The sequence below is a fragment of the Theropithecus gelada genome, chromosome 2, assembly GCF_003255815.1.
Source record: "Theropithecus gelada isolate Dixy chromosome 2, Tgel_1.0, whole genome shotgun sequence".
NCBI classification, from domain to species: Eukaryota; Metazoa; Chordata; class Mammalia; order Primates; family Cercopithecidae; genus Theropithecus; species Theropithecus gelada.
The window spans coordinates 141,806,963-141,821,178 of record NC_037669.1 but is presented as its reverse complement, the minus strand read 5'-3'; the positions used below and the strand labels follow the sequence as shown (position 1 = coordinate 141,821,178).

The 14,216-nt window shown below is 34.3% G+C and overlaps 1 protein-coding gene across 4 annotated transcripts in view; it reads left to right on the top strand.

Annotated features, from left to right (window-relative positions):
• The window catches only part of TSC22D2 (TSC22 domain family member 2), a 52,537-nt gene that overhangs the window by 14,683 nt on the left and 23,638 nt on the right, over positions 1 to 14,216 (top strand). For 2 of the 4 annotated variants that reach the window (XR_003118176.1, XM_025376941.1), the window contains exon 2: positions 653 to 724. The exons of the other annotated variants lie outside the window; for them this stretch is intronic. Coding sequence is in view for 1 of the 2 variants with exons in the window: in XM_025376941.1 (XP_025232726.1) it covers positions 653 to 724 (72 nt within the window). In the remaining variant the exon portion in view is untranslated. The remainder of the gene's footprint in view (positions 1 to 652; positions 725 to 14,216) is intronic. 4 annotated transcript variants of the gene reach the window in all.

The window sequence follows — 14,216 nt, the reverse complement described above, 5'->3', positions numbered from 1 at the left end:
TTACGATAAATAGGCTTTTACCCCTTAAAGTGGTACAGTACCAATGCTAGAATTAGAAAGCTGCCAAACAATTGCAGCGCCTTTTTTTGCCCTATACGAGAAAAAAAAACACATATAAATAAATGGGTTTTGAAGGTGGAAAGGTGTCAAGTCCAACCCAGGAAAGAACTCTTCATTGTTAATTATCAAACCTTTGCTACTTTTAACAGAGCCTAAGAAAAGTTTTTACATTGTGAAGATATAGCTTAACTTACTTTATGTGGATACTCTACCTGAGAATAGCCTTGTTAAACTGTTAAACAAGATGGATATTTATAAAGGCATTTGGTACAGAACAGTGTTGATTAGGCTATGAATTAGTCATATTTATATGCACACACACACAAAATTGGATGCTACTTAGTATTTAGTTTCATCTGCATTACCTCTTTATAACTGTGATCCTGAATTATTGTTGAAGTCTGCTGGATTTTGTCCAGTTTTTAATTTCTTTCGAACTGTTGTTTTAAGCAAACTTACGTGGTTTTTAAATCTTTTTATTATTAAAAGTTACACTGTTTTAGAAATCTAAAATCTTCCATCTTCTTTTGAAAAGTAGTGATTATACTGTACGTTCTCAACTTCATTTCCATTTGATTCTCGGATCTCACAGGAATCCTTCAACTGCTTTCTACCAAGCGTTCCATTTGAACACGTTACAGGAATCAAAGAGCCTCTGGGATAGGTATGAATACTTACATATGGAATGCATACATGCAAAACTGTATGCATGAATTGCTTTGCACTGTACTGGTTTCTCATCATTAAAACTGATCTTTGTTATTTTATGGGGGGGAAATCACATGGTATCTAGCATGGGACAAAGCAGCAAAATAAACCAAAAGGACAATCTATATTTTATATAGAAAATAAACATACTTTTCTGCATCCTGTGTACTTTAAGTATATCTATATTTCTGAAGGGTTCCTATTGTGTTGAATTTTTGATATGAAATAGTCACTTCCCCAGTGTATTTTAATGCAAATACATATTCTATAAAATAAACTATATTTTAATTTTTGTGCTATTTTATGTTTTCTTTTTTTTTTCCTGTAAAAGCCATAGTGATTCAAAGCAAAATGTTATTTCAAATTATGAAATTGGAGGAGGAACAAGACCAAGGTATCAAAGTAATTGTTATTTAATTTTTGGCAAGAAACTTTAACTTCAAGTTTGTTTGCTAGAATTCACTAGGTCTGCATTACTGATTTGTAAGCCCCTAAAACAGTTTGCTTTCTTACAGAAATGCTATATAGATTTTACTGTTAACTTTTAAAAATACAGAATGAAGTCTTGGAGTTCTTTTATGGCAAAAGATACTTTGGTTTATCTTTCTGCTTAACACACATTTTAAGTAGTGTATGCTCTGTTCGATCGTTTTGCTGAATATTTATTAGCACTCCATCATTTTGTGTTTAGTTAATAGAAGTTGAGTTCAAACAATGTTTTTAAAATTCACACAAAGCTCGTTAGATTCTTTTAACTCTGCCTGGCAACGCATTTGTGTCTTCTGCCATAGTTTTTGGATAACACTCATGAACTCAACTCCATCTCTTTCATTAGAAAAGAGTATTGCTAAGTGCATGTACATGTCATATTAAGACATGATACACATTGCCTAGAAATGCTAAAACAGTCTTAATTCTTCGGCTTGATTTGCTTGTGTGTGTCACTCTAGGGAAATAACAGTTTTTTTTTTGATGTTGTGTTCCAGAAATGTTTTTAAATAGTTACTTTTAGAACAGGAAGTTTTAAAATTTGTAGTACCGTGTTTATAAAATAAATTTTTAAATAGTTCTGTAGCCATTTAAATTAATACATAAATGTAAATTGTGAGATGAAATAAACATGAAGGTTTAATCATTCAGATAGTTTTCCAAATGTAGCCAGAATGTGAGTACTTTGGAGTATGCTTTATAGTTTCCCTTAGAAAAAGGAAAAATAGCACTCTGTTTAGAAATGTAATAAGAGTAGCTTTCAAAAGTTTGATGATTTATTTCAAATAGCTAACTTTGAGCTGTCATGGTGTCGATATGAATGATATATATTATTTTTATCAGTGTAGAAAGGTTTGAGCTATATTTTTAATAATTTGAATCTAATATTGAAAGGTTTATTTTGTTTCATAATAAAACAACCATAGAAGTTGGCTGTACATCATTTGTTGTTACAGCTAAATACTCCTTATATGTTTTCTTTTTTAGATACCAGAAACTTTTAAGTATCGGAAATGAGGCAGGTTGCGTATCTATGGTTTCTCATGGGTTGAAAATACTTATTTTATCTTCTCCTTGGAGCCTGTTGTTCAGAGCCAAAGAAGTTAGTGGATTAATGTGTCTGTAGTGTGTTAATGCCAAAATATAATAAAATCAAAATATAATCAGATCAGCCATTCTTCACTGTAAATTGGCCTTGTTGGTACTAAGGTGACAAGCCCAACCCAATAGAAACTGGCTAGTGGCTTTCTTTGAACTTTTCAACTAGCTTATTAAATTTTCCATTGAGAGAAGCAATCATGGCTAACTTTGTTAGTTTTAATAATCTACACTTTCAATTGGTAACTACAGAATTACTGATAGGTGTATCAGCTGATAAAGTATCGTGAGACCGTTTATTCCTTGCAAACGAGTTGAAGATTTGTGTGTGTTAAGCTTTAAAAAATATTAAATATAACTTCTGACCTTGTTTGTTTTGGACATCACCAAATTACATTGTTCATTTTTACTCTTATAAATTCAGGATTTTTTATTTTACTAATTTGTCAAAGAGGTATTTGGCAGGGGTGATTCTACTATTAAAGAGAGACATTGACTGGGCGCAGTGGCTCACGCCTGTAATATCAGCACTTTGGGAGGCTGAGGCAGGTGGATCACCTGAGGTCAGAAGTTTGAAACCAGCCTGGTCAACATGGTAAAACCCCATCTCTACTAAAAATACAAAAATTAGCTGGGTATGGTGGCACGCGCCTATAATCCCAGCTACTCAGAAGGCCAAGGCAGGAGAATTACTTAAACCTGGGAAGCGGAGGTTGCAGTGAGCTGAGATTGCGCCATCGCACTCCAGCCTGGGTGACAAGAGCGAAACTCCATCTCAAAAAGAAAAAGAGAGATGTTTGGGAGTTTAAGGGACTGCAAGTCCCTAACGTTATCTTCTACATTATCTATTTATTTTGAGGCATAGATTTGTCTCGCTATTGCTAGATAACAAATTTTAGGCTCCTATTTATGAATGTTGGAAATCATTTTCAGTAGGGGCAGCTTTTAAGTGCCCATTTTCAGTAAACCTGCCCTAAATAGCTGAATATCCCTAGTTTGATTTTGCGTAACTCGAAAGACAAGAATCTCCTTTTTTCCCCAGGAAATCTTTCAATTTAGCAGAATATCTTTTAAAATATAAGTAACTAATGTACCTTTCTCATATTGACTTAAAATTCTCTAATGGCCCCTTTGTTTCCTTCCATATTTAAATTATAATTGGCAAATTAATAGACTTTTCACCAAGTAGCCTGCCTCTGCTTATATTTAGATACTTCTCTTTGCATTTATATCCAGTGCTTTACTCAGTTATTGTACTAAAATTGCAGCTTCCCTCAAGCCTTCCTTTCCCTTTTTCTGTAGGTGCCATCATGGTTTCTGTCTTCTCTGTTTGCCATTTGCAGAGTCCTCAGGGAATCAATTAGCTGAAACCATCTTCAAATGTAGGGACAGTAGATACTGATAACTCAAAAATAATCCAACCCTTTCTTCAGTAGCCCAAACTGTTTTTGAGTTGACTCTTTACTAAAATAAATACTATAACTGCCGTAGCTTTCTGGGAGATTATCTTACTATGGAGGAGTTAATTTTTCATGAGATCCTAGCCTATTGGTATTTCAGAATAGTAACTTTAATATTTGACTTCCTATTTTCTAAACAACAGTTTTCCGAAGTTAATACTTGGCATTGCTTTGTTAAATTGGCAGAATTAGTTTAGAAACCTATCCTGATGATCACTGGGGTGCAGGGAGCAGGTTGTCTTTGGGAGTCCTTTGTTTACAAAAGCTCAGCGTAAGAATTTATAGCAAACAATTTTACCCTCTTCTAAATACCAGGTCACTAAAGTAAAGGAGTACTAAAGGGAAGAAACTTCAGCTAGACTAAAGGAAGAAATTAGGTAGCTTGTAAGGCTTTAACCCTATCGATAAGCATTTGCAGAGCTTTTGTCTTCATTAAGAAATGCATAAATGTTGTTAAAACAAGTGAGAGAACAGTTGCTAGGTGTGCTTGTCTATCCTTATGATAACATGAGTATTTAGAGAGAAGTTTATAAGGAAAGTAGTAGACATGGGTTATTAACTTAAAATGAAAGTCTAGTAAGTTTATCCTAAATTTTTTCACTAGATAATTGATGATCTCTCAGATTGTTTTCTACAGTGATTATTCACTTACATTTATTACCTCTAATTTTAAAATTATTGGATAAAAAAAGTCTTCTTATTTCAATAGCCTCGAGTATTTTGTGTAGGGAACGCCTTCCAGTATTTCCTATCATTGTTCTCTATGAGATGTTTTTGAAGCTAGGAATAAATTAGAACTAAGCTGCTTGTATCATAAATACCTTTGGTACCATATGAGACAATTTCTTTTGTTTTACTCATCTCTAAGAAGCTTGGCTCCATCATGAACATCCACCAGTACTTGTTGTCTCAAATGGTAAAACTCAAGTTGTACAACTTAGCTGATCTAGTTTTTGAATGCTTGGTGATAGGACTTGTTAAATTTTTTTATTGAAGTATAATTTGTATCAGAAAAGTGCACCATTCATAAATACATAGCTCTAATTGAACACACCTGTGTAACCAGCGCCCAGATCAAGACAGAATATTATAAGCCCCTTTCATTTCCTCTTCGTGCCCCCCATCAGTCACTTCCCCTCCCAATCCTAATTTCTAATGTGTTATATATGTAGGACTATACACTATGTGTTTTGTGTCTGACCTCTTTCACCCAGTATTATATTTGAGATTTATCTGTATGGTTCTGCATAGTTGTAGATATGAACTATGTAATTTTAAAGAATCACTCAAGTAAGTTATTTGTTGGAGATTGGTATTGGTTAGATGTTCTCTCCTAGTGATTATGCGTAAGTATCTTGAGGATATGTACCTGAACCATTTTGTGACCAACCCCAACAGATTCCTTACTAATTTGTACCTAGTACTTACATAATTTATTATCTGATTATATTTCAACCAATTCCACTAAAAGACGTCTAGTAGAGGATAGTCCGGGAAGCTAAAAATTAATAGAGTATAGCTTTTTAATGATTGCACCTTTTATTCTTCCTCCCTCCCTCCCTCTTTCCTTCCTTCATTTCCTCCTTCCTTCCTTCTTCCCTTCCTCTCCTTCCTTCCTTTTATTTTACTTTTTAATCTGAAATAATTTTAAAGTTGCAAAAATAGTGCTGAGGGTTCTTGTATGTCCTTTACCTAGCTTCCCTTAATGTTAACATGTTGTACAGCCTTAGTACAATTATTGAAGTTAGGAAGTTAACATTGATAGAATACTATTAACTACAGATCTTATTTTAATTTTACCAAGTTTTCCACATTTTAAGTGTCCTTTTTCTGTTCCAGGATCCAATTCAGGATTCCACATTGTGTTTAGTCATTATGTCTTCCATTTTAATTTGTAACATAGCACTGTTCCTTTATTGAACATAGTAAGTACCAAGTCTGGTCTTATTGGTGTGGAGAGTCAGTTAAGTAAGGTTTTCATCAGTAGTTTAATCTGTAGTTCTTAAGTGGGGAATGGGACAGGCCCAGGGTAGGAGGGGCAGGTAATCAGTGGTACTTAGAGGATGAAAGCTTTATATATTCATTCTAAAACTCATTTTTGAATCTCTGATTTAGATGGAAACCTCAGGGTGTGGTTATGTTCAGATGACGTTAAATCAAGGAAGTGACAGCCATTGAGGATGACAGCATTTATAAATTTAACTGAAACAAATACAGAAACCAAGAAATTGGAAGAACTCACATGTAAATTCAGGAAGGTTGAAACCTAGGTTGACTAGTTATAGCAAAAAAAAAAAAATACTTAGATATGTGTGTTAATGGCATTTTGTAGTATTGGTTAGCAAGTGACAGGGCTGCCACAACTAATGTGATTTTAGGTGATATTTCTAGAACTAGAGTAAGAAATGATGGTGACTAATCTGTTGTACTCCATTTCTACAGAATAGTTGTTCTAAATACAAAACTAACTAGAAAATCAGATTTCTTTATACTCTACTTGCACATCCAGGGGTATTGCAATAGGCAGACCTGAGCAAGCTTACTAAAAGTAAACAGATCCCTTGGGAAATGGTCTTGCCATCACTATCTTCCTGTCTGTTAACCAAGGATGCTGATTTTAAGTGAAATTTAGTTTTAGTTACTTTAAAATACCTACGCTGGAGTTTTATTTCCCCCACTTTTCTAAATGGAAAAGAAAAGAGGTAAGTACAAGCATTGGAATTGAACTCATTTACTTGTTTTGTCATTATTGGCTGTGATTATCAGTAAACCTTAAAGAGCTGTGTATTTGCTTAAGGAATGGAAGACTAGCAAATTATTCTGCTCTTTTAGGAAAGAATGTTGGTCTGAATAGAGAAACCAGTGGAGCTTCCCTCAGAAGAAAATGAGTGACAGTAAGCTTATTTGGAAATGAGAATTGCCGTAGATAGTGGTGGTAAATGAAGCCCCACAAATAACTAGGCACCAGTTAACACCATGCTGATCATTTCAGCAGCATCTTAAAAACTAGTGAATTCTTCATACCCAGGTGCCAAGTGGAGGTAGAGTAACTCATGGAGAGAAATAACTACACATTACAGACTGACTGGCAGAATTTAAGGTTAACTTCATTTAGAAATCATGGACTATATATATAAATGGGTATCATCAGTCTAGGTCACAGTCATAGGACCATAGGGAAAACCAGGCCTCCAAGTTTTTAAAAGCCACGTGGTTGGTTATGAAATTGATGCTCTCAAAAATGCAATTCAAATTCTTGTTGATCTGGCAATAAGAGTAGTATGTAGGAAAGAAATACAATTGTATGTAGAGCGTAGTGAATGTAGGTCATTGGAATTTTAATGAAAGAAGCCACTTAAAACTGTTTGAAACCCGTGCCTACAATGTTCTGAAAAGCTACTTGGGAAGCTCAGTAAAGTATTATATGCTTGGTCATATTAATAAAGTAGTCTGTTTAACAATACATGTTTGTCCCAAATTATAGATACTTGCTGTTTAAGGCATTTTTCTGTTACCATCTCAAGTGGTCTTAGATCACCTTTTCCAACCAAAAGACTCTAAAACCTTAAAAATCTCACTTTTTTAGAGTAGCTCTGAATGAATCTAAGGGAAAATATCAGGAACGTTTGCAATTCCTTGACTCAGCAAAAGTTTGTTCTCCTATAATTAAATACTAGAAGAAACAGTAAGATTTAGTAACTGCTTTCAATGAGCTTGGTCTTAATATGGAAAATGGTAAAGACATTATCACGTGATTGAAAGTGATAATATATAAAATGTAAGCACTTCATGTCTCTCAAGTACAGCTGGAGGGATTGGTCAAAGTTTCTTCAAGAGGTGGCTTTTGAGTTGGAAACTGAAAGGTGGGTAGAATTTGGTCACGCAGAATTAAAGAACTGAGGGGAAGGGAACATTCCAGTTAGAGGAAATACCGTGCACCACTATGAAAGTACTGGGCTTATATGATAAGGATAAAATTAAATTTGGTGGGTGTATAACATATTTGAAGACAGGAGAGGAGAGCAGTTAGATTAGAGATGGTGATTCTAGAAAGGTACTGAGGCCTGAATTAGGCAATGGGGATGAGATAGGAATTACAGGATTTTACAACTGATTGGTCATGATAGGGGAGCAGTCAAACCTGACTCCAAAGTGCCAAACCTAATTGACTGAGGGAATGCTGGTATTGTTAGGAAGTATTAGTGAAAGAATTAGTTTGGGAGGGAGAAAGTAGTGATGAGGTTTTTGGTTTTAGCTGTTTTTTGGATAAGTACATCCAAAAAACTGGCTGGTACAAAGTCGAGGTGAAAATATTTGGGGTACAGCTGAGGCTGCAGACTTGCAGCTTGATATAGACATTAAAGCTAGTTGAGATTTAAGAATGTTTTATTAGAGTTCGAGCTTTAGGAAAGGCCAAGGTTGCCAAGGATTAGAGTAGGGTAAAGGGTCAAGCCAGGACCTTGGGCAATATCACCTGTATTTAGAGAACAGAAGGAAGTCTGAAGAGGATGATTGGTCTTAGAGATTAGAACATTCTGAGGATATTATTTTCCAATCAAAAAGAAGAGAAATGTCTGAATCTTTATTTTGAAATAATTTGAAATTTACAGAAAAATTACAATAGTACAGAGAACTCAATCTTCTTACCAAGATTCAATGTTTGTTAACATTTTGTCATATTTGCTTTATCATCCTAACATATTATTTTAGGAACCACTAACAAGGTGAAACCCCATCTCTACTAAAAATACAAAAATTAGCCAGGCATGGTGGCAGACACCTGTAGTGCTCTGTACTCGGGAGGCTGAGGCAGGAGAATTGTGTGAACCCAGGAGGTGGAGCTGGCAGTGAGCCGAGATTGCACCACTGCACTCTAGCCTGGGTGACAGAGTGAGACTCCGTCTCAAGAAAAAAAAAAAAGTAGATAGGAAGTACCATATCCATTTAACTTCAGATACTTCAGCGTATGTTTCCTAAGAAGATTATTCTCTTAACAACAATGTAATTACCAAATTCAGGGTATCTTATATTAATGTACTGTTATCAAATATGAATATATAGTACATATTCAGATTTTGTCAGTTATTACAATAATATCCTTCATAACCATTTTTTAATCTGTTAGAACAGCCAGTATAGGTTCACCAATTATACTTATGTTGTCTTTTTCCCCTCCTGTCTTGTTTGAATATGTGAGTACTTGTATTAGTCACCTATAGGATTATTTAAAATTTAGATATTTACAAAAAAGGCAGTATTAATGTTTTGGATAAAATACTAGAAAAAAAATGTACTTGCTTAGCTAGTTTCTGTTATTGGAAGTATTGGGAGGCAAAGGAGTACTGCCTAAAATCCAGCTGAAACAACTACTAGAATTGGTGAAGTTTTATAAGGGGAGGTCTTTTATTGCTCAAAGTTGGGGTGGTGGGTGGCAAGACTAGGAGAACATTTGTATATTAATGTGTCCGTTACAATAGAAATTGAAGTATATTTGTATACTTCCCTTTCCGTACTGTGATTTTTGTATGTATGTATTAAATTGGGCTTTTAATTATTTTGAGTTGGAAAAAATAGTATAATTTTAAAGACATTTTACATCACCATTTGGGCTTGCAAATTATGTATTGCTATCCTTTATATTCTGTTGTATCCTCTTAGTTTTATTCTGGTAGTAGTTGTGTTAGGTGTCTTGTCTGCTGTGAGATTTTTAACCACAAATCTGAATCTCATTATTCGAAGTGGTGTTTCACTGGACCCTAAACATCTCTTCTCTAAACTTTTCTATGGCTAGCTGAAGTGGGACACTAGACATTCTGACATCTATTTTCAGCACATTACTAGATTTCAGAATTGGCAAAGAGAAATTATTTCTTAACTGCTCACCCACCATTATATATGCTTTCTGCTAATATGTCTACCACCTTCCTCTTTAGTAAATTTAATATGTTACTTAATAAATTTCTCAACCTAAGTCATCCCAGCCTATTTTGAGATGTTTTGATAATTATTTTCAGGTGAAATTTGAGAAACAGTTTTGAAAAAGGTGGGAATAGCTGGTTAAGGTCTCTTTATTATTTATTTATTTATTTATTCAATTCTTTTAACTTTTCAATCAAATAGATTTTAAGTAAACCAAGGCTTTGAATAGAACAGAAAAGTGTATGTATGTGTGTACATATGAACTAACTCGCCAAACTCAATGTATTTTTTTCTACGGAATCTAAAATTCTATTGCAGAGCTTTAAAAAAAAAAAAAAAAAAAAAAGAAAAACTAACTGAACTTGTTCAGACAAGAAGGAAATTTAAGGAACCCGGAATTGTTGAACCAGATAAACATAGAGCATCTTTTTGAGTTTTGTCGTTCTTGTTGTTTTGTTTTTCCATTCTCGTCCTCAGCAATTTTAAATTTTAAATTCACACCTCTTCAGTTGTATTTAAGTCCACAGTTGGGCAACCTTTTGGGAAGAAAGAAATATTAATGGAATTATTTTAATTTTTTATTTTTATTAAGATTTGAGGTGGTAGGTAGAGGTAGAAGAAAGAGATGACTGACTCTTTGTATTCTAGCCTGACATTCTTTTAGTTTGTGTGTATAAACATGCTCATAATATTCCAAGTTACTCAAATCAGGGAATATATTAAATTTTTGTGATTGATACAGAGCTTTTAAATGCCTTAGCTTACCAAAAATTAGCTTCTGTGTTTAAGCTTTAGTTGGCTACTTCTAAAGTATTTTTCATATTTGATAGAAATAAATTTAAATAAGTGATAATAATTTAGAGTTTATCCATTAGTAAATATCCTTAAGAAATAACATTTTTATGCCAGTTTATCTCCCAATTGTTTCAAAGTTTGAAGATTGTTGGTTATAAATACTAAAAGATTTGGAAGGTGCTATTGTATTTTTCACTTAATTGTGTGATAATTTGGCCCAAAAATAGTGGTGTCTTCACTAAGTTAAAGTATGTATGCAGGCAGCATGGCTGTCAGTGTCCCCAGCTATTTATATGGCCACATACTGAGAATTTTCTTTGTGACTTCAGTATCAATACTAATGGTGGTATCCATAGTAACTACATATTTTCTACCAATAGCAAGATGTTCAGAATATATGTAACCTTTGTCATAGAAGACAGAAACATCTTTCTACATATCTGCCTGCTAATAAAGAAGTATATTTTCCCTAGTCCTACACACTATTGGAAGGGGAACAAGGAGGAAAAAGAGTTGCAGTGTCTGGCTAATAACACTCCTGTTCACAGTGATGCTAACCATTGGTCTTCAGAAAATGTCTGCATTTATTTGTAGTAGCTGTTTTTATTTTAGATAGTACTTAATCCAGAAAATGTTGCTAAATGTATTTTTCTAGAGTGGTCATAACTACTTTTGTTTCAAGAAATAAGAGATACCATCTCTTCAAAAAGCATAATATATTATGGTCTCTTTACAAGTTCTATTTCTCCCGAGCATGATGGCTCATGCCTGTAATCTCCGTGCTTTGGGAGGCCAAGGTGGGCAGATTGCTTGAGCTCAGGAGTTGCGTCCAGCCTGGGCAACATGGCAAAACCTCGTCTCTACAAAAAATACAAAAATTAGCCGGTTGTGATGGCGCATGCCTGTAATCCCAGCTAATTGGGAGGCTGAGGCATAAGAATTGCTTGAACTCACAAGGTAGAGGTTGCAGTGAGCCGAGATTGCACCACTGCACTCCAGGGCCACAGAGTGAGACTCTGTCTCAATAAATATATAAATAAATGTTCCGTTTCTTTTGTGTTAGCCGCTATTAAGCTCAGAGTCAAAAAATAGGAGGCTTTTTTTTTTTCTTTTTGAGACAGAATTTTGCTCTGCCACCCAGGCTGGAGTGCAGTGGCACAATGTTGGCTCACTGCAACCTCTGCCTTCCGGGTTTAAGTGATTCTCTTGCTTCCCGAATAGCTGGGATTACAGGCGCCACTACCATGCCCTACTAATTTTTGTACTTTTCATAAAGACGGGGTTTCAGCACGCTGGCCAGGCTGGTCTCAAACTCCTGTCTTCAAGTGATCCGCCCTGCCCTAGCCTCTCAAAGTTCTGGGATTACAGGTGTGAGCCACTGTGTCCAACCCAAATATTCAGCTTTCTGTTAACAAAACATGCAGTTCCTTATTATACATATATTTGAGTGTTATGTAACTGGCTTATACTTACTTTGATTTTCCGTTTTTAGAGGGAGCTCTACCTTTAATTTCAATATCTTTTTCCTTTGCCTTCTTTATCAGCTGTTTCTACTCCTTTTGAAAGGATCGAGTGTATAAATCATTTGAGAATAAGCGTGTTAAAAATACCAATAGCCTATCTTCTTAGAGCTGTTTTTCAAAGCTGTATTAATGAAATTTTTTAAGTTGTATATTTTGTGTTTCTTCTACCAATAGGTGCATTTGATTTAATGCATAAATACCCAACACTTTATATATGTATATACATGTACTTACGCTTATATATGTATGTGTATATATGCTTATATATATTTAGTTTCTGGTATAGCTAATTGTGTCTTAAATGATATCTTGGATCAACCACAGATAGATGAAGTTTCTTGTCGTTGTGTGTTGTGTGTCTTTTTATGTGTGTCTTTTTTATTTTATTATTATTTTTTTGAGATGGAGTCTTGCTCTGTCACCCAAGCTGGAGTGCAGTGGTGCGATCTTGGCTCACTGCAACCTCCACCTCCCGGGTTCAAGCGATTCTCCTACCTCAGCCTCCTGAGTAGCTGGGATTATGGGTGCCCACCACCATGCCTGCCTAATTTTTGTATTTTTTAGTAGAGATGGGGTTTCTCCATGTTGGTCAGACTGGTCTTGAACTCCTGACCTCAAATGATCCACCACCTTGGTGTCCCAAAGTGCTGGGCTTACAGGCGTGAGCCACTGCACCTGGCCCGTCTTTTTATATGTTAATTTTTTGGAACATACTGTCTTCCCAGCAGTTTTATTTTTATTTAGGTACATTTGTACTAATTTTTAAAGTAAATTTATCTTTGATATTTTAAAGTTTTTTTTTTCAATATATAACCTATGGAATGACTCTGTGTAATTTATTGGAGTACATAAAGGATTGCCCTGTTTGCCCCCTTTTTCCATTTAAAAATAAGTATTTCTGACCAAGCATTGGTTTATCATGGCTAGGATTTCTCCAAACAATGTAGTGAACTTTTTTGAACAGCAGGGTGAAAATATGGCTATATTAATGGATAATCTTGTAGAATTTTCGGAATCTTTTAAGGAAATGTGGTTTAAACCTGAAAACAAAATTTTCTGTCAAACTAAGATAAGCACATTCATTAGGAAACCAGGTTCCTTTAGGAACTCTTGTAGACCTGTTTGATTTAGCATGTCCATTTTCAAGTAATTACTTGGAAATTACAAATCATCCACCTTCCTCCCCTTTCACTGTTTTTTTCTTTTAATATAGATTCACCTTCTCACAAAAGGAAATTATAAAAAACTATAGGGAATATGTGGGATTTGGTTTTGGTAGCAGTCTTGCCAGAGAGTCAAGATTATGATTGATAATATTAGTACAGTTTTCTCATTAAATACTCATTTTTAGGAATAATTCTAATTTTAAATTTTAAAGGGTATCTGGTTAATCTGAATGCTGTTCATCTGTAACCACTTTACCCAGTTTCATTTCAGGTTGTTAATAAGGATGTCCTATATGTTGGAATTTAATGATTTAAACTCTTGAAATATGACCCTGGACTTGGTAACAACTAGTTTTGAAATTATATGCTTAGGAAAATTTTGATACATAAGTTTTGTATCTTTTAAAATGTATACAGTTCTAAAGTCCTGATTTAACCATACATTTGTGTAATGTACACACTCTTAAAAAAATTTTTTTTTGTACGTTTTCGCAGTAAAGTAACTGCTTCACATGACTGGTTTAATTGTATCTTCCAAAAATACTTTCTAAGCATTTACCATAACAAGGCTTTTTTGTTGGCAGGCCCTTTAACAAAGGGTCAAGCAGTCGGCCCTTTAAATGACCTTAAATCAAAGCCTTGCAGACAAGCAGATTTACCAGCATTATAGATAAGTATTTCAGGAAGTATTTACTTTACTAAATATGACTGTATGTTTGTCCTATAAAAAGTAAATCTTCAAAAGATTTAAAAATTTTTAGTATATTAGTTGATAGGAGATAAGAGTTTTATTAACACTTTCTAGAAACGTTTGGTAATATGTTAATGAAATGACCACAACTTTAAACTACTTATCCTCATAAATATGGATTTTTGCCTTCACCAGGTGATTACATTATAAGGCTGTGCTTTCACAGAAGACAAAATAAAGTTGTATGATTTATATTGAAGTCAAATGTGTTGTGAGATTACATTTGGAAAGATTATATTGGAAAAAT